The sequence below is a fragment of the Trichomycterus rosablanca genome, chromosome 6 (assembly GCF_030014385.1).
Source record: "Trichomycterus rosablanca isolate fTriRos1 chromosome 6, fTriRos1.hap1, whole genome shotgun sequence".
NCBI lineage: Eukaryota > Metazoa > Chordata > Actinopteri > Siluriformes > Trichomycteridae > Trichomycterus > Trichomycterus rosablanca.
In genome coordinates this window covers 43,850,332-43,869,494 of record NC_085993.1, presented here as the reverse complement: position 1 = coordinate 43,869,494, position 19,163 = coordinate 43,850,332, and the positions used below count along the sequence as shown (strand labels likewise).

Sequence of the window (19,163 nt, the reverse complement as noted above, 5' to 3'; positions counted from 1 at the left end):
ATTCCATACTGTGATTTGAGTCCAAATCAGGATTTAAAATAAAACTAAGATTATTTCTAAAAGTTTGAGTTTGTTGATCCAGCAGTTGTCAATATGTTTTCAAATTAATGTGTAGTTGCAAAAAATTATATTGTGATCTTTCAAATAAAAGGAGCAACTCCTGGCTTTAAGAAATTATGTAGTATGCCTCATGCACATATTTCATCTGATTATTATTGTGCTATGGCCTGTAAGAAGCAAAACAAAAAGTTTTATGTGACAAATACCACTATTACACGTTGATATGTCTTTTTTAAACACTCTATCATTAATTTACCAGCACTCCTTTTATTATTATGAACAATATTATTTTACCCAAAGTATAAGGTAAACCATATGTAAAATAACAACAGGGTTTGTTTATTTAAAGGGCAAAATTAAAGGCAATGTTGTGTAAAACTCATTATTTCTATCATTGTCTGATATCCTCACCTTGAAGCTTTATCTCATACCCTTGCGAACACACTTTCATTACATTCATAAAAAGTGTATAACCAAGCAGAATGATGCAGAATAGAGAGGACGGAGAATAAAAGCTGAGAAAATAATTAGTGACTTATGTCACAGTGTTATCGATGATCAGCAGGGACTCATTCGTTTAATCTGAAAATTACTTTAAAATAAATTGTCCACATCCACTTGAAATGTTCAGAAACCAGTCTTGAGTTATTTTATGTTTATTATTTTTTGGCCTGTTTAAACATCCAGCTTATATTTCTTGGCAGACAAGATTACATTTTTCTTTAATACTGTATGTCCCAGTACAGTATTCAGTTTACGTTGTCTTCAGTTGCTTGTAATGCCCATGTACCTGTACCTACTGAATAGCTGCCCCATATCATGATGCTTCCACACCTCACTTTAGTGCATGGTGTTCTTGGGTTCATATATGCATTTTTATTTTTTCAAACAGTACAAGCAGAATTATTGCCAAATTTAACGAGAAGTTCAGGTCGCCTTCCAGCTCTTTTCAGATGACTGCTCACTTTACTTTCTTATCAGTTGTCTAAAAGCATGTTGTGAAATCTTCTTTGCCACACCTGTCTAATTAGTAATTCCATAAACTTGCAGTATATCAAAGCTCACATACTCGCACATGACTATGCAGTATTGTTTAAAAGCACAAGTAGATTAGAGTAGTGCATTGCACTGAGTCATGAACACTAATAGTGATAGCGAGATTCAGCCAAATTAAATTAAATGAGGAGCCACACAGACGATATAAAGTCTGCTTAGTGGTATACCTGAATAAATTATGAGGCGGTTAAGCAAGACCTAAAGGCAAATAAGCATCTGCTTTAAAACATTACTTGTCAAAATGTGTGGTTTTGTGGCCATTCTCATATTCACTGGGTAGAAGCACTTTGTTAAACTTTTCTGCTGATCAGGTAACAAGCACAAAATTATATAGCTAGTTTGTTAGTTGTTTCATACCATTGTTTATTAGACATTTTTGATTCCCTGTTCAGGGAACTGCTTACACTTTGTATGTATATGAAAATATAGCAGATTCTTCTAAGAGAAAGTGAGGCCATTACGAAGTTATTATAATAAACAAAAGACTAGGCCTATTTCCGTCGTGATCTATTCCAAAACGGTAACCCCCATTTACAGGACCTGAGGGATCATCAAATATAAAAAGGTTCGTTTGAGGTTATTAAAGTTATTTGCTATGGCTTTTGATGTTAACAGATTTTATCCAAAGACCTATGGGGGACTTTGGACCGCTGTTTAACACTGTGCTTTTCATTAACAGACCTGAGGACCAGTTGATGGAGTATTGCCACATTGCGACAGCGACACCTGCTGTCTGCTCGCCTGTAAGAGTTGTAGATAGAATACATTCCCATGTTTCTTCGTGCGTTATACAACTCTATTCAGGAATCAACCACTGACTGGTAATAACAAGGACCATACATGTCGGAGTGGACTTGTGCTAATCAAGTTGAGGTTTACAGAGGGTGAACATTCACTCATTGTCTGTTTTACCACCGCTTTATTTTGGTCAGGGTCGGTCTGATTCATTGGGTTAAAGGCAGGGACATATCGCCAATCCAACACAGGGCAGACACACACACAGTTACATACACACACAATCACAGCAATTTTAGCTGCTCCAATCAGCTTGACTTCATGTCTTTGGACTTGGAGGAGAAACTGGAGCACCCGGAGGAAACCCACACGGGAAGGACCCAAGCCACCCGGCCAGAGAATCAAACACAGGCTCTTCTTGCTGTGAGTCAATAACGCTACCCACTAACATGCCAAAATGTCTTATTCTAAGACAAGAAATAATTATGGAAGGTCATTTAAAAGTATGGTCATCCATGTTTCTATTACAATTCTGTGCTATATCTGTACAATATATGGCAAGGTGCAAATAATCAGTAACAGTTCGAAAACAGTTGATGTTAGACACATTATGTTGGTTTGTCACCTTGTTGTAAGTGCTATCGATTATAAGTAAACTACCTATAAAAACTTTAGTCTACATACAGAACATTTTTAATAAAAATATTACTGTTCACCTAATCCAGTGTCATTTTTCAGGGAATGTGTAAAATAATGATCAGTAGCCATTGAACAAATAAAAATGTAGGTTAACCTTTATGCATTATTTGCACAGAGAAAATTAACTGCCAGTAATCTAATTTCCGTTAAGCTCTGCAGCTGAAAATTTAAATTGTGGACAGCTACACTTTTAGGTTCTTGTTCTTATAGGATCAGAATATCTAATGTCTGTGTCCATTAAACGATGTGGTGGCCATTCAGTCTGTCTGTGGTGACGCCCTGCAGATGCCTTATTCTAAATGGCAGCTTTTCAACTATGCAGTTAAACTACTGACAGATAGCTGGTACCTATATTACACTTACAGCAGGTGTCAAGTGTTTTCAGCACGTGCTGCTGGTTACTTGACGAGTGGGTTTGAGGTGGGCATGGGTCAAAGACATAACTGTAGAAAAGTTTTCTATATTGTGTATTGCATACAGTGTTAAACACCACCAATCACTGAATCTGAAAATATGTTCAAATTAGAAAAGACCAACTATATAGAATGTCAGAATCAAGAATCCAAACAAACACAAAAGCAGTTATTTAATTAACCATTTTAGTAACTGCTTTAACTTGATCTGGGTCACAATGGTTTCTAAGCCCACCCTGGGCACAAGGTAAGAATACATCACAATCACTCTCTTCTTACATTTAGACCAGCCTGCCCACCTACTGGCATATTTAAGGGAGGTGAAAGGAAACTCACATAAACATTGGGAAAACATGTCAAACTCTACAAAAATAACTCGAATGCCATTAACATATAGTATGGTCAAAGTGTGTGATCTGACATTGAGCTTGATAGACATCCCATTCCAAAACCAGTGGCATTAATAAAAAAAATCTCCAGCATTTACACTTGTGTTGAGGCATTCCACTACATTTTGAAGTGTGTTTCTGGGAAACTTGTATTTGTGAGATTAGACATTGATGTTTAACAAGAAAATCTAGCTTTCAATCCACATTTAAATTCATCCCATAGGTTTTTAATGTGGTTGAGGTCCGGGCTTTGTGCAGGCCAATGCACACCAAACTTATTAAACCATCTACTGTATATGGACCTTGACTTTAGACACCTATTAGCAATGGGCGTGGTTGAAACAAGTGAAGTCAATAATTAGGAGAAATGTGTCCAATTATTTTGGACATATAGTGTAATGCCAGTGTACTATCTGCTGATGGGGCACTGCATGCACCCCCCTGCTACAAAACTGTAAGCACTTGAGATTCCTGCTAGGCAAGCATCATAAAAACAAAGACCAGTCCAGCCAGACATTTTACAATAAAATGTACAATACATGCAGGAAAACAGGTTTTCCTTTACTGAGTTCTGATTTAGTATTTTCAAAAACAGATTCTAAGGAAACTTTTTAAAGAATTTTTACATTGTAAAATAAAAATGCAAGAAAGAACAGGATGTACAGGATATAAAGGTTAAATGCAGAGGAGGTTTTTGTATCTGCTGCTACAATTTCTTTCTATTGATCAGGCATCTATAAGAAGATCAGCACCACTCCTGAGCCATTTTCAATCCTAGTGGCATATTTGCACAATCCAAGGGCACTTCAATGCATCAGTGGATGTAAATTCAATTATTGCAGATGTCAGTGTTAACCAGCAGTGTGGCTGAAATCTGACTGCACTGTAAAAAGTCAGTTTTGCATTAAAGGAACATTGCAGCATCTCTTAAATCTAAACTCAGTCTATTGTAGGTTAACTATAGATTAATTCAGAAACAAAAATATTCCCAGTGCTGAATTATTAAAGGTAGAAAAGCTATTGCTTAAAAACGCTACACTGTTAACACTGACTGAGCACTTTATTAGGTACTCCTATTTGGTACATACATTCACTGATTAGCCCACCATACAGATGTAACTTTGTGGGTATAAAACTACTGTAGTTTATCTGTTGTTTTGAATACTTTGTCACACAACTGTACCCCATTTATTAATATAAAGGGACCCCCAAAGGTCCCCCTCTGACCAGATTTGAGTGGTAGACTATTCTTAGTACTGCAATAACACTAACACAATAATGATGGTAATAATGACATGGTAGTGTGCATTGTTCTGGTACGTGTGTTTTAGGTGCAGCAGTGTTGTTGGGCTTTTTCGATGCTCAGATGAGAATAGTGCTCCTACCAAAAATATAAAGCCTACAGTGTCCTATAATTAGAAAGTGTCCACTGATAAAAGGCTAGTTATTAATTAACACACAGTGTGTATGAAAATTTTTTATAACACCCTTAATGGGTGTGTGTTTCCGATAACACTATTTCAAAATTTATTTATTTGAAAAAATATTTATTTAAATATCCTAAAAACCCTAATCCCTCTCTAAAATTTCTCTCTGCCCCCTTCAAGCACAACACAGGCAAAGGCTATATTTCTCTGAACCAATCACAAACCCACATTTTTTGCTGTTTAGTTATAAAATTATACAGTATCATAGCTTACTTCTGATTGGCTCTTTGAGTCAGTTGCATTGTGCAGCTGAGCAGAGTGGACAGGTTTTAATTGTCAGCTTAGGGTAATTTAAACACTGAATTCACATTCGCATGGTAATGTTAGCTTAATGTTTGTAATGGTAATGCTAGCTCCTTCTTGTCACACACTAGTTTTTGCTAGCTGTGTTCTTTTCCCTGCGAGAGCCAAAGCAGCTGATGGCTGGAACGATTCATCGCCTTCATAGCCAGTTTTGAAAGCTTTACTGAAGCACACGTTTGGCCACCTTCATGTGTGGAGTTTGCATGTTTTTCCTGTGTCAGCGTGGGTTTCCTCCGGGTGCTCCGGTGTCCTCACACAGTCCAAAGACATGCAGTTAGGTCAATTGGAAATACATGAAGTGTGTGTGTGTGTGTGTGTGTGTGTGTGTGCGTGTGTGTGTGTGTGTGTGTGTGTGTGTATGTCTGCCTTGAGATGTATTGCCCAGTGTGTTTCTGAATAAGCAGATATAAGCCATATAGAAAGTAAATGATTTTATACACCTGCTTATACTAGGTGTGTATACAACACCTGACCTCAATAAGTAGGAGAGGTGCCCAGCTATAAGCCCCGCTGCACACACACACACACCCATTTGACAGAATAAGTGGCATCTTTCGCATGTTATATAGTCAGACAGACCTCTATTTGCCAAGGCTGTACAAAGTTGCATGCACGGACGACGAGTACAATGGCCGTAACCAAACTGTTTGATCTATTGGAAGCGAGTGACCAACTCATGCCAGCGCACTGTCTTTAACGTTATCGCTATCAAGCTGTAACCCTGTTACGAGGGTCTTAACGTGTCTAAACAGTCTCACCGCGTTTCTATAAGCATCAGGGGATGCGTCGCTGAGTCAGGGGAGCAGAAACGGAAGCGCATGCTGTACACCGGCAGTTTTAGGTTACCATGAGGCCGTTCCAACCTCTAAATCTCCTTCCTACAGTTGAATAGAGACAGTGTGCGTTAAAGGAGCCGCTGCTCAAGGTGATCCATGAACGACTGAACGGATCAGAAGCCCACACGTTCATCTCAACCTTTACTCATCCATTTACCTAGCATACATGACATGTAAGGTGTTCTCATTATGATCTCTTCTGATTATGTCAATTTTTATACTAAAGTCTTTCTGACCATGACTACATTATCACCTTAGCACCTTATTCAGCATTCAGTAGCTACAATTTCATCCAAAATACTTAAAAAATTAAATGACTATGTAATATATTTGGACTTTTTATGTATTGCTTTCTCCTCGAACCATATGCACTTTTATATGCACTAAGGTTTTTCCGAACATTCTACAGTCAAATCAGTTCACCAAAATGTGCCCTTAATTAAATATTCTATAGCTATAAGTCCATCCAAAATAGGCCCACTTATAAAGGAAAGAAGGATTTAAAATATAATGGATGCGCGCTACTCACGTGTGCGCCCAGATGTTGATTTTGCCGGGTGCGCAAATCTGTCTCGGAAGCGCGCGTGATAATCCAAAAGGAGGATGTTCCCCAAATATTTTGCTCTTACCAAGCAGTTTGGTTTTCGATTTATTTCGTGCTGTACTGTAAATCAGCGCAGACAGAAACAAACTGGTGTCGATTCCTGTCCCGCTTTGCGTTTGTCGTCTGTGACACGAAAGCATGACACACGCTGTCCGACACTCGACCAGCCGGGCATGAATGTTCCTCTCACATGCGAGTGCGAGTGGACCCCAGACAGAAGTGGTTGTTGGGTGATCTCGTGTAGAGAGATGCGATCGTGCTTCACCAGATAGGAGCAGAATCGATCATGGAGGGCATAGGAGGAGAAACTCCTCTCCATAATCTATCCAGCACCAACATTTCACTCATTTATATACAATTCATCTCGTCCTCGCATGCAAACACCGGGGTTTCCGGCGTCCGTTTGGACTGTTTTGCTAGTGCGGCGGTCATTTGGGGTATAGAGCCTTCTAGCCCAGATCATTCCGGGAAACGCTGATCGTCAGCATCACTTTATGCAACACAGGACTGGACTCTTCCAAAATCCTAATTAAACCGAGTGCGTTGTTCTTGGAGCAATCACTCAAACACAGATAGAAGACAAGATAAAAAAGATACTGAATAAATAAGTTGGTCTTGATCTTTACATTGCTATAAAACTATATGATTTACTTTGAAAGATTGTACATTGTTGAGTCATGAACGACAGGAGCTTCAGTCACAAAAATGCAATGCAATCTCAAGAATAGAAATGCCACATCACATTTTAATAATACCCTAGAACATAAGGTGCTGACCATATTTTGTAATTTAGGCCTATTGGTCATATATCTTAAAAGGCCTTTTACATCACTGTAGACTAGTCATGTTTGGTTAAAGAACCTTTAAACAGATAGCCTTTTGAGTTTTGGTTTGCATTTTGTACTATTAAAGATAACAAGGCAGGTTCTCTTTACAATTAATTGGTTTGCTCAATAAGGTGTTAAGATCCAAAGCGTTTTTCAATTGCATCTCTATTTTTTTGGAATCTTTACTTTTTAAGAGTGAAGGAACTAAATCGAAATCAGAATTTAGTTCAATAAGCAGAGAAGCAAAAGAAATCAGCACACAGAAAAGGAAATCATGGTAAAAAGTACATATGCATTATTAAAACCAAAAAAAATTTTTTAAATATGACTGGACTTAAAGATGGGACGGTTTTGTCCTGATAGGAGTGACACTATACACCCATTCACAGGGCATGAGGGATCACATAATGAGTATAAAAATGATTATAAATTGGCCTGTGTAGTCACCAAATGTAAACAGAATTAAACAGATTTTAAATTGATATGTTCGTTGCACTCCACTAACACAAACTGAGGGAATATGGTTTAAAAACAGTGCTGCATTACAGTTCTTAAAAATAAGGAATCAATCCCTGTGTTCCTTAAAGTTCTTCTTGGGCTTGTGGTGGCTTAGCACCAGACATTTATGTCGTTCTCCTTTCTATTTTACCTGTCTGTAACATTATTGAAGTGGTTTCAATCTCACTGGCCCCTTAGGTGTGTGTGTGTGTGTGTGTGTGTGTGTGTGTGTGTGTGTGTGTGTGTGTGTGTGTGTGTGTGTGCTTGTGTGTGTTAATGATAATGATGCTGGATGATATGTGTACAGGTTCCATGCACGCGTTGGCCACCGGCCTCAGGACTAAAATACCGCAGTAAAGCTTTAGTCTATAAACCTGATGTACTGAATCAGGAGAAAACTAAACGGCTTTGCACTCCTCCCTCTCACTAACCCTCATTGAGCACATACCAATAACATGCCTGTAAAGTCTTGTTTTTAACACTTTAGAGGATGTTTAAAAGTCCTGTCCACTCCGCACCACACCCGTGGGATGCATTCCCTTTTCAAGATATAACCTGCCGCAACATCATACATTGGGGGTTCATCTCAGGCCGATGCGCTTTTTGAGGAGGACCAAGGGTGGTGGCGGCAATAAAACAGAGCCGTATGGTTTAGGGGGAGTCCAGCCCAAATAGGGATGGCGAGGATTATTAAAAAGACAGGGACCTGGCACATGAAAGTTTTTGACGTTGCTACATTGCTTAAAGCAAATCTGAGTGATTAAAAATGTGAGTTCAGTACTGGATACATTTTTCCGTGAAGTATTGACACGCGTCAAAGTTTGCGGCGCTTGTCCCACACACTATCACTATGCGTATTCCACTTATCTGCACGCACTCAGCACCACTCGTTCCATCTCCAGGCCAACACCCTAATTCACCTCTTTCATTCTTTTTCATACGCCATAATGGGTTTTCTGTCAGTTGTACGCGTCTTTCCCTGACTTTAAAGCTGGCTGCATATATGAGCAGTAAAAGATGCTGAGCTTTGAGAGATACGGAGGGAGAGACTGACTGCTCTGCGGCAGATGCGTCCGGCAACACACATGCACCCAGTGCATCCTTTCTACCAAGAAAAACCACTTGCCCTATACTGAATAAAAAGTCTACTTACTTTTTTTCCGCATTAAGATAGGTCCTTACAAGTGTCGTGTTGCTAAAGATGCTGAAAAGACCCGTGAGGAACTGCGGATGTCGCCATATTGTTGCTGCTATCTTCCTTTCCAGTGCGTGCGGCCAAGCTGCATAATTGATGATTCTCAGCAAATTCTTAGGGAGCGTCTGCAAACATTCACTCTGCAATCTAACTCATTAACCACATCAAGTACAGGAAACTTCAAGCACTTCTGGGTCCAAGTTTGCATGATATCAATCAGCATACTTAGTTTTATCAATACTTAGGTTTACATTTGGAAAAGTATTCAGCCCTACTTTTCAGTGGCGGTTCTAGGCCATGTGAGGTGGGGGGGCCAGGCAGGGGCCAGAGGCTATGTTAGAGGGGCCAATTACTTTACATTTTCAGCATTTAGCAGACGCCTTTTATCCAAAGCGACTTACATTACAGTTACAGTATATAGTCTGAGCAATTGAGGATTAAGGGCCTTGCTCAGGGACCCAACATCAGCAACCTGGCAGTGGTGGTGCTTGAACCAGTGACTCTCTGATCACTGGTCCAGTACCTTAACCACTAGGCTACAGCTGGCCCTGCTGTACTTTCTGCCCAAATGTGCATTAAGAGGAAACAGTCGATATCCAATAGAATTCACCATTTTATTTATGCAGTTTTCAGTCTAAAAACCCCTTAAAACGGTCCGACTGGAAAATGTGGGTTCTTTGGTGTGCAGCTTTGTCGCCGTGTGTTCGCAAGAGTGAGGTAACTCACTCATTAGGGGGGCCGTAGGGGGGGCCAAGCTGGTTGTCACTGGTCATGGGCGGCCAAGGCTCATTGATGCACATGGGGAGCGAAGGCTGCACGTGTGGTCTGATCTAACAGACGGGCTACTGCAGCATAAATTGCTAAAGAAGTTAATGCTGGTTCTGATAGAAAGGTGTCAGAATACTCAGTGCACACAGTGCAACACATTTTGTTGCGTATGGGGCTGCATAGCCGCAGATCAGCCAGAGAACCCAGCCGACCCCTGTCCACTGCCGAAAGTGCCAACAATGGGCACGTGAGCATCGGAACTGGACCACGGAGCAATGGAAGAAGGTGGCCTGGTCTGATGAATCATGTTTTCTTTTACATCACGTGGCACCAGGATGCACTATGGGAAGAAGGCAAGCCGGCTGAGGCAGTGTGATGCTTTGGGCAATGTTCTGCTGGGAAACCTTGGGTCCTGACATCTATGTGGATGTTACTTTGACATGTACCACCTACCTAAGCATTGTTGTAGACCATGTTCACCATTTCATGGAAACGGTATTCCCTGATGGCTGTGGCCTCTTTCAGCAGGATAAACCTGCCACAAAGCAAAAATGGTTCAGGAATGGTTTGAGGAGCACAACAACGAGTTTGAGGTGTGGACTTGGCCTCCAAATTCCCCAGATCTCAAACCAATTGAGCATATGTAGGGTGTGCTTGACAAACAAGTCCGATCCATGGAGGCCCCACCTCGCAACTTACAGGAGTTAAAGGATCTGCTGCTAACATCTTGGTGCCAGATACCACAGCACACCTTCAGGGGTCTAGTGGAGTCCATGCCTCGATGGGTCAGGGCTGTTTCGGCAGCAAAAGGGGAACCAACACAATATTAGAAAGGTGGTCATAATGTTATGCCTGATCGGTGTATAAGCCCAAATCAATGAAACTTCAGGGATTTCATCTGTTCTGTCACCCCAAAATTGGGAAAGGTCACATACAGTTACTTGCCCCTTGTCCTTTCTAACTGGTTCTCCTCTACGTAGTTTTGTGATTCACTAGTGTCATTGTCACTACTGGTAGCATGAAGCGGTACCTGCAGCCCATTCATGTTGCACAGGTAGTTCAACATCTCCAGAATAGCACATCCATACGTGGTATGGCAAGAAGGTTTGCTGTGTCTCCCAGCACAGTCTCAAGAGCATGGATGAGATAAGACACGGGTTGTTACACAAGGAGAGCTGAGCAGGGCCGTAGATGGGTATCAACCCAGGAGCAGGACCAGTATCTGCTCTTTTGTGAGTATCTCCTTATTTGTGTGAGGAGGAACAGGAGTAGTGCCACAGTCTGTCCAGGAGCACACCGATGTCCTGATCCAGGTCTAGGAGGAGTCCCCCAGAACACCATATACTGTTTAATCAGGAGCATGCCCAGACATTGTCAGGAATCAGGCACTTTTCTGACAAACATGCAGATGTAGATGCTCTAGCCTTAGCTAAAATATACATAACTCCATAATAAATAAGAGATTGGGCAAAAAATGGGGTTCATGGGGTTGGGGGAGGGGGTTGTTACATAAACAGATCATATTAGCCCTGACAAAACAACAACCTACACCCTCAATCCTGTCCCAATCCTGGATAAAAAATGAGAAGGGTTGCGTCAGGAAGGCTAGCCGGCATAAAACTGTTCCAAATCAGCTATGTGGACCAAAGTGACCCACTGTGACAACCACTAAACATAGGAGAAGTTGATCGGAAAAAAAAGGATGGTACCCTTAAGAATGTATCTTTTGTATTTTAAATATGTATGTTAAATATATATTTAATATACATATTTGAGATACAAAAGATACACTTCTCAAAAAAGCAGCTCATGATGCAAAACAGATGCAAAGCAAAGTCATTGAAATGTACTAGTCTGAAACATTTTTAAAACTATTGCTAATGCTCCATCACCACTAATTTTTACCATCACCCACAAATTATGAAAACTTGGAACAGTGGTGAACCATCCCAGGGGTGGCCGACCACCCAAAATTTCACCAAGAACACATATAAGGCTCAACCAGGAGGTCACAAATGAACCCAAACAACATAAATAACAATAGCTATCCAGAGGTTTTTTGTTTACATTTTACTTGCCTTTGGCACTGTCGCCTCACAGCAAGAAGGTCCTGGTCCGGGTCCTTTCTGTGTGGAGTTTGCATGTTCTCCCCGTGTCCGCATGGGTTTCCTCCGGGTGCTCCGGTTTCCTCCCACAGTCCAAAGACGTGCAAGTGAGGTGAATTGGAGATACTAAATTGTCCATGACTGTGTTTGATATAACCTTGTGAACTGATGAATCTTGTGTAATGAGTAACTACCTGTTCTGTCATGAATGTAACCAAAGTGTAAAACATGACATGTTAAAATCCTAATAAACAAACAAACAAACTTGCCTTTGGCTTGGTTGTCTTTAATGGATAATTTTTCTTTATGATCAAAACATACCAAACAAGTAGATTTATTCAGCCAAGTCAGTTTAAAAATCCTTGATGATCTTTGACCTCATATTGTTAGTAGACAAAAGACGAGCATAAAATACTCATTTTAGAATCTTTGTATTTTGTTAGATCTTATCTTCTAATAATATTCTAAAATTATAACAAACAGCTTGTAGGTATAGCTTAGTCATGCGCACGTAGTTTTCCTAAACAATGAACAGTTTTACTGTAAATAACGAGTGTATCCAACTCCTGTAGTGGAAGTGATTGTTGGAGAAAAATGAATGTTTGGCTCCGCCTAGCGTCTGAAAGTAGAAATGCAGCTGAATGTGTTTTAATCACATTAATTGGGTCGAGACCTAGAAGCCTTTGGGATTTACCTAAACAGCAACCACGCTCGGTCATATAACGTATTATTAATTTTAAATAAATGCTGAATAAATGAATAAATACATGTCGTTGTTATTTTATTAATATGATGTTTGTGTATATATAATACTATTCTGGTTTGAGCTAAATACTGTTGTGTACCACAAAAATGCAACGCAAAAAAGGTTTAATTTGTGTGTACGAAAGCGGCTTAAAAATCAAAACATTACATGCACAAAAGAAGTGTATTTTTTTTTTTAAATTTAATTAAATTTATATTTAAACTGATCCTGTTACTGAGAAGTTCAGTAAGGTAAACTGCGCATGCGCCGTTATCAAACATTTGGATTCATGAATCATGCCAATAGGTGGTTGAACTCAAAAATAGGAGATGTGTCTACAAGGCCTTTAGCCATTCAGTGTATTTGAGCCGATTCTCCATTGACACACAATTGTTTACACAAAAAAGAGCTGATTTGAGCCGACTCCCCAATCATGCACACGGTTCACACAAAAGAGCCGAGTTAAAGAACCGAACTATTTGAGCTCGACACAGAACTGTTAGACAGACGCACTTGTTTTCCAGGCGGTCATGGCGCTTGTAATGCATGTCTGTGCGTTAGTGGTGAGGGTTCTCACCCTCCCACTGCAAATATTGGAGGCAGTTGGATTATTCAAATTATACAAACGCTTTTTTCCATCCGTTGGATTGATAGTGGTTCCGTCTGAGTACTAAATATTGTATGAAATAGTATTTATTTATTATTTATTTATGTACGCAACACTATTTATTATAGGCATCTAGAGTCATAGCCATAAATGATAGGGTGAATGTCATGTTTTTGTTAGATTACAGTTGTCACAGCCAAGGGTGGCAGAACCAGTCACTAGGTTTAGAGGTTTTTTTTTAACATGGATGAAAAGTATAATTATGTATAAATGTATGCTTTTTCTTCCAATCTAGTTGTATCCAATTACCTAGTTGTTTCTCCTCTACTGCTGCAGACCCTATCCTGAACGATGAAGGTCACGACTAACACATGCCATGTCCGACACGTGCTTCTTTTCACCTGCACAAGGAGAGTTCACACAAAGAGTGTAATTGCTTACACAGAGTCAGACACTGATCTTTATTATTTCCCGTCTCTGCATAGACATCATTAACCAGCCAGAAAAGGCCGCAATTGCAGCTGATAGCAGAGCTAAGATTCAAACTCTAGAACTTGAAATCTCAGTAGTGGTGGGTGTTTTACCATTGCGCCACCCAAGCACCCCACATTTAGCTAATTAATTAAAATTACTTATCCTGATGTAACTAAGAGGCACAGTAGATGCTGACTGACCTTTATCTGTGCGTTTTATACTAATTCAGGTCAATAAAACAAAGCGGCAAACTTTGTCTCCTCATGTTGATTATTTACTATTTAATAATCAATGTTTATTAAACTTTTATTATTATTATTGAATATTTATAATATATTACATTGGCCTTAATAAACCAGTTAGTTGAATTTTGCTCACTAGCTAACATTAATAACTCTTAAAATTAAAGGTACATTCAACATACTCATACAAGGTAAATAACAATAACTTTGTAGAGGTATTTTTTATTTACTTTTTACTTGCCACCTTACACTGGTTAGTACATTTTAGTTTGTCGTTAATTGATATTTTTCTTTATAATCAACACATACCAAATAATTGCAACAGGTACAGTCAGCCAGCATTGTATCTAAAGTCTAAAGTCTAAAATCCTTGAGGGTCTTTGACCCTTCTTATTGTTAGTGCACAGAACAAGGGACAAGCATAAAATATTAATTTTAGAATGGTTGTATGTTGTTATATCTTATTCTTCTAATAGTATTCTAAAAGTATTACAAAAGGCATGTAGAAATAGCTTAGTCACGCTCACTTGGTTTTCTTAAAGAATAAACTACTCCTGTAGTGAGAGTGATTGTTGAAGATTTAATGTTTGGCTCCGCCTAGCGTCTGTAAACAGAAATGCAGTTGGAGGTGTTTTGGGTCAGGGACCCAGAATTCTTTTGGGATTTACCTGAAGAGCAACCACGTCCAGCCATAAAACGTGTTATTAATTTTAAATAAATATTAAATAAAAAATACATGTTGTTATTTTATTTATATGATGTTTATGTATACAAAAGTCTACTCTGACTTGCGTTAAATACTGTTACGTGTATCACAAATTAAAGTTTCGCCTGATCTTAGGGCCTCACAATGCAAACCCTCTGGTTTTGCAACACAAAAAACGTTTTAATGTGTGTGTACGGAAGGCGGGCGACTTAAATATCAAAATATTCATAAAAGTGATTTTTTTTTTTAAGAATCCCAGAATTTAATCAAATTTATAATCTTCACATGACCGCTTCACTAAGGCAGAATGCGCATGCGCCGTTACCCAATATTTGGAATCATGAATCATACCAAATGGCTCAGCGTACCAATCGGATTCGACTCTCTTCAATTCCAAATGCCATAATGGGGGGTATTTATTTAAATTCAGCCAATCTAAGCAGAAACGGGCGCGCAAGCTGGAGGGTTGTGTTTCAATACGGACACTCTACTCTATACAGTGTGATCGAAAGATTACCCTGCCCATTGGTCCAAATATAATATAGCACACTATTTGGTATGTGTTATAGTATTTGGGACACAGCAGTGCGGGGCCTGTGAAACAGTGCCGTTTGATAGAAACCGAGTTTACTGCTAATATACTGTACAATGTGTATGTAATGCGCCTTATTAATTTATTTGTTTTAAAATTTTCATCCCCCCCCCCCCCCCCCCACGTTCCTATAAGGAGAAGTTTGGCTTTATGATCAAGTTTGAACACAATCTTTAAAAAAAATATATTAATGGCTGGATACGGAATAGTGTTTATTAAATTGATCCATTAACATATTTTATTTCTATACGTTAAATTCATTTACTCATTGTATGTTTTACCAGTAATATTTATCTCAGAAACGTTTCTACGTGACGTTTGGCCATGCAGTGTTTTTGAGCCGACTCTCCATTGTTCATTCAAGAGAGCCGATTCGAGCCGACTCTCCAAATACACACACTGTTCACAAAAGAGCCGAGTTAAAGAACCGAACTATTTGAGCTCGACACAGAACTGTTAGACAGACGCACTTGTTTTCCAGGCGGTCATGGCGCTTGTAATGCATGTCTGTGCGTTAGTGGTGAGGGTTCTTACCCTCCCACTGCAAATATTGGAGGCAGTTGGATTATTCAAATTCTACAAGCGCATCTTCCCCGTTGTCATGTTTAAGTTTACTGTGTCATACAACGCTAAAATGAAGGAGAAGAAGCGGGAGTTGTTCCGCAGTTTGACTCAGTTCAGTCCTGAACACGGGCCGCTACGTCTGCTGGAGGTGGGCTGTGGGAGCGGAGCAAACTTTGAGAATTATCCTCCTGGCTGCAGGATCATCTGCACCGACCCCAACCCGCATTTCCAGCAGTATCTTCAGAAGAGCATGCAAACCAGCGACCATTTAGTGTACGACAGCTTCGTGGTGGCTTCTGGTGAAGATTTAAGTTCTGTCGGGGAAAACTCAGTAGACGTGGTAGTTTGTACCCTGGTGCTGTGCTCGGTTAGTAACACAGCCAAAGTGCTGCAGGAGGTCAAGAGAGTGCTGAGACCGGTGAGTGCTGCTGATAGTGTCAGACCTGTAACACACTTATTACTGAATAGCTCATGTGTCTCTTGGTTTTAACAGAATAGATTTGGTGTGTTTAGGGCGTTGGATTTCATCACAGTGGTTCAGTCTGAGTACTAAATATTGTCTAAAATAGTATTTATACGTAACATTTTTATAGAAGTCAGCCATAAACGATAGGGGTGATTGACATGACGCAGGGACTAATAGAGTTTCTCCAAAGGTTAAAGTTTTTTGTTTGTTTTTAAGATCTCAAAAGATTAACTGGATCCAAATAAGTAAAAAGTTCTTTTTGTAGTGTGAAAAAAGTTTTAATATAATTTAAGCATACAGGTCAACCTTAAGTGTCTCGTACCTGTGTACATTTAAAATATAAATATTATTTTATAATATAATAATATTATTAATATAATAATAATAATATATAATAATATTTATTTAAAAGCAACACATTAAAAAAGGGGAAGTATTGAAGACCACAAATTGTTACTAAACCATTAATGTAAAAAATGCCTTTTCATTGTCTTACTTTTTTGACAATGAAAGCTTTATTCATGGTAAAATAGCTTTTTGCAGTTCTCCTGATTTGTTGTGCAGTTTGGTTGAATAGGGGGTTTAGATTCACAGGCTCTAACATTGACGTCCAGGAGCGTGTCACCTTCCAAGAGCTCCACTATACAGCCAGCGCCCTCAAAGCTCAGACAGCTCAACACAGTTCAAGTAATTGAAGACTATGCCACACAAAAAGTAACTGCACAGTGCTGTAAAAAGTAAAGTACATTGGTAGACAATATTCCCAATGGTGTCTTTAGTATTATTTGAGGTCTTCGAATTCTTCTTGTACTCGGTGCCCTTTTGGCATGATCTCCTTTCTCAGCTTTTGTGAGGTCTCCACAGCTTTCACCATGGATGCAACACACTTTGAACCTTTGAGTTTTTGCGGGGTGTTTATATGACACATTACAGATGAAGCAAATTAAGGGTGTTTATTGAGTTCTTAATAGTTTAATCATATTATAACCCAACTTAATGTCATATAGACTATCAGTAGGTTTTACAATCAGCAGTATTATGTAGGCTTGAATGTTTGATATGGCAGTGTTAATAAATTCTAGCTCTGCAAAAAGGTTTAATTTTACATCCTTATTGTCTATGGCATGAATTATTTCAGTCTGCCGCTGTAACTAGGTTTTACAGTTAATTAAGAGGCTAAATAAAATAATAAACGTCATTGTCTTGTTTTTCTGGTTATGGATGCTGAGTTAGATTAGATAACCTAACAATCAGAATGTATAAAACTTTAAATCATTTTAAGTGGTGAGCTTATATATGCTGTAGATGTAGTGGAGAGAGCAAAAATCCCCCAGATTTAACTTTATCATGCTAAATCTAATCTAAGACACAAGCTTATCAGTTTAATTAATTTGTTTAAGCTATGATTTGTCTCATCAGGATTTTTTTGCTTTTGTGGTAATTACATATTGAAGAATGGTACAAAGGGCAGCAGCTGCCATGGTGTACCAGTCTGTTTTTCTGTATAGTAACTGTTACAATTGTCTCAAAGCAGCTTTACATAAAATCCATGTGTCTGAGGGGCTCCGAGTCTGTGCATACACTATCTCCCTACAAACTCGTTATCCCCATATTTCAAGTACATTAATCATGGTTTGGTTTACAGGGTGGGGCATTCTTCTTTTTGGAGCATGTGGTTGCTGATTCCTCAAGCTGGACGTACTTCTTTCAGCATGTTCTTCAGCCTTTTTGGTATTGAACACACACACACACTTTAATTAGGAATTAATCTTACTTTTTTCAAGATTGTAGAGTACTTTTTAGGGCTGCTGTGGCATTTAAGATGTTCACCTTTAAAAAAAAAAAAAATGCTTAAGAGTCTGAGCTGTGTGGCTATCTTGTACTTTGCAGGTACTATTTTGGGGATGGATGTGAGGTTACCCGTGCTACCTGGAAGCACCTTGAGGATGCCGGTTTTTCTGAGTTGCAACTCAGCCACATCCAGACACCATTGTTTTTTATCCTAAGGCCACACATAATGGGATATGCTGTAAAATAATGCCAGCTCACTGTCTGGCACATGGCACGATCTTTGAATACCAGTTATTTTCTCTACAATGATTTTAAGTAGACTTGCCTTGACTTAATTGCATCTTCTTTAAATGATGTTAAAAATGACGTTTACTAATTGCTGCATCATGGATGGAGGTGCCTGTGTAACTGGAATTAATTTTCATACAAGATTTTACAGATTTTACTAAACCCTCTGTAATACATGATTTATAAAAGTTTAAAAATGAATAAAATGCAAATTTCTACATAAGGAACATGTGCCAGTGTTTACATAAATAAATAGAATACTGCCATCTAGTGGTACGATTCAGGACTCGGTTTTTTTAGAATACCTATAGCAAGTAATCGGAAATAATACAACACACACCCCACACATATATTTATCCTAAAAGGTATTATAGTAATGTGTATAGAATTGAATGAAAATATACAAGATAATATTCGTTGGAACATACAAGCAATTTTGAGAACATTTGTTAAATAATTTTAAGATTAAATGGAAAATATCTTGACGAATGTGCATGCACACAATTATTCAAACCTCTGCATCAGTACTTACTGAAACATCGTTTTTCCCTCATAACCTTTATTAATCCTTTATTGGGCTTCTTGGTTAAGAGTGGTGGTGATGTGGAGGCCAGTCACGAAGTCTTTTATTTAAGCTTAAATAAGGTAGATAAATACTTGATTCAGAAGGAATATAAGGATGGCTGGTACTGACACATTTGTCCCAGCATTCA

The 19,163-nt window shown here is 38.9% G+C and overlaps 2 protein-coding genes across 2 annotated transcripts in view; one reads left to right on the top strand and one right to left on the bottom strand.

Moving 5' to 3' along the window:
- The window catches only part of scn8ab (sodium channel, voltage gated, type VIII, alpha subunit b), an 84,732-nt gene extending 75,584 nt beyond the window's left edge, over positions 1-9,148 (bottom strand). The window contains exon 1 of the mRNA XM_062997949.1: positions 9,061-9,148. The gene's annotated coding sequence lies outside the window, so the exon portion shown is untranslated. The remainder of the gene's footprint in view (positions 1-9,060) is intronic.
- A 6,647-nt stretch (positions 9,149-15,795) lies between these two features.
- LOC134316621 (thiol S-methyltransferase TMT1A-like) lies at positions 15,796-18,720 on the top strand. Its single transcript, XM_062997032.1, has 3 exons — positions 15,796-16,323; positions 18,017-18,102; positions 18,262-18,720. The coding sequence occupies exons 1-3, from the start codon at positions 15,829-15,831 to the stop codon at positions 18,407-18,409; spliced, it is 729 nt and encodes a 242-aa protein (XP_062853102.1). The 5' UTR covers positions 15,796-15,828; the 3' UTR covers positions 18,410-18,720.
- Positions 18,721-19,163: the final 443 nt, after the last annotated feature.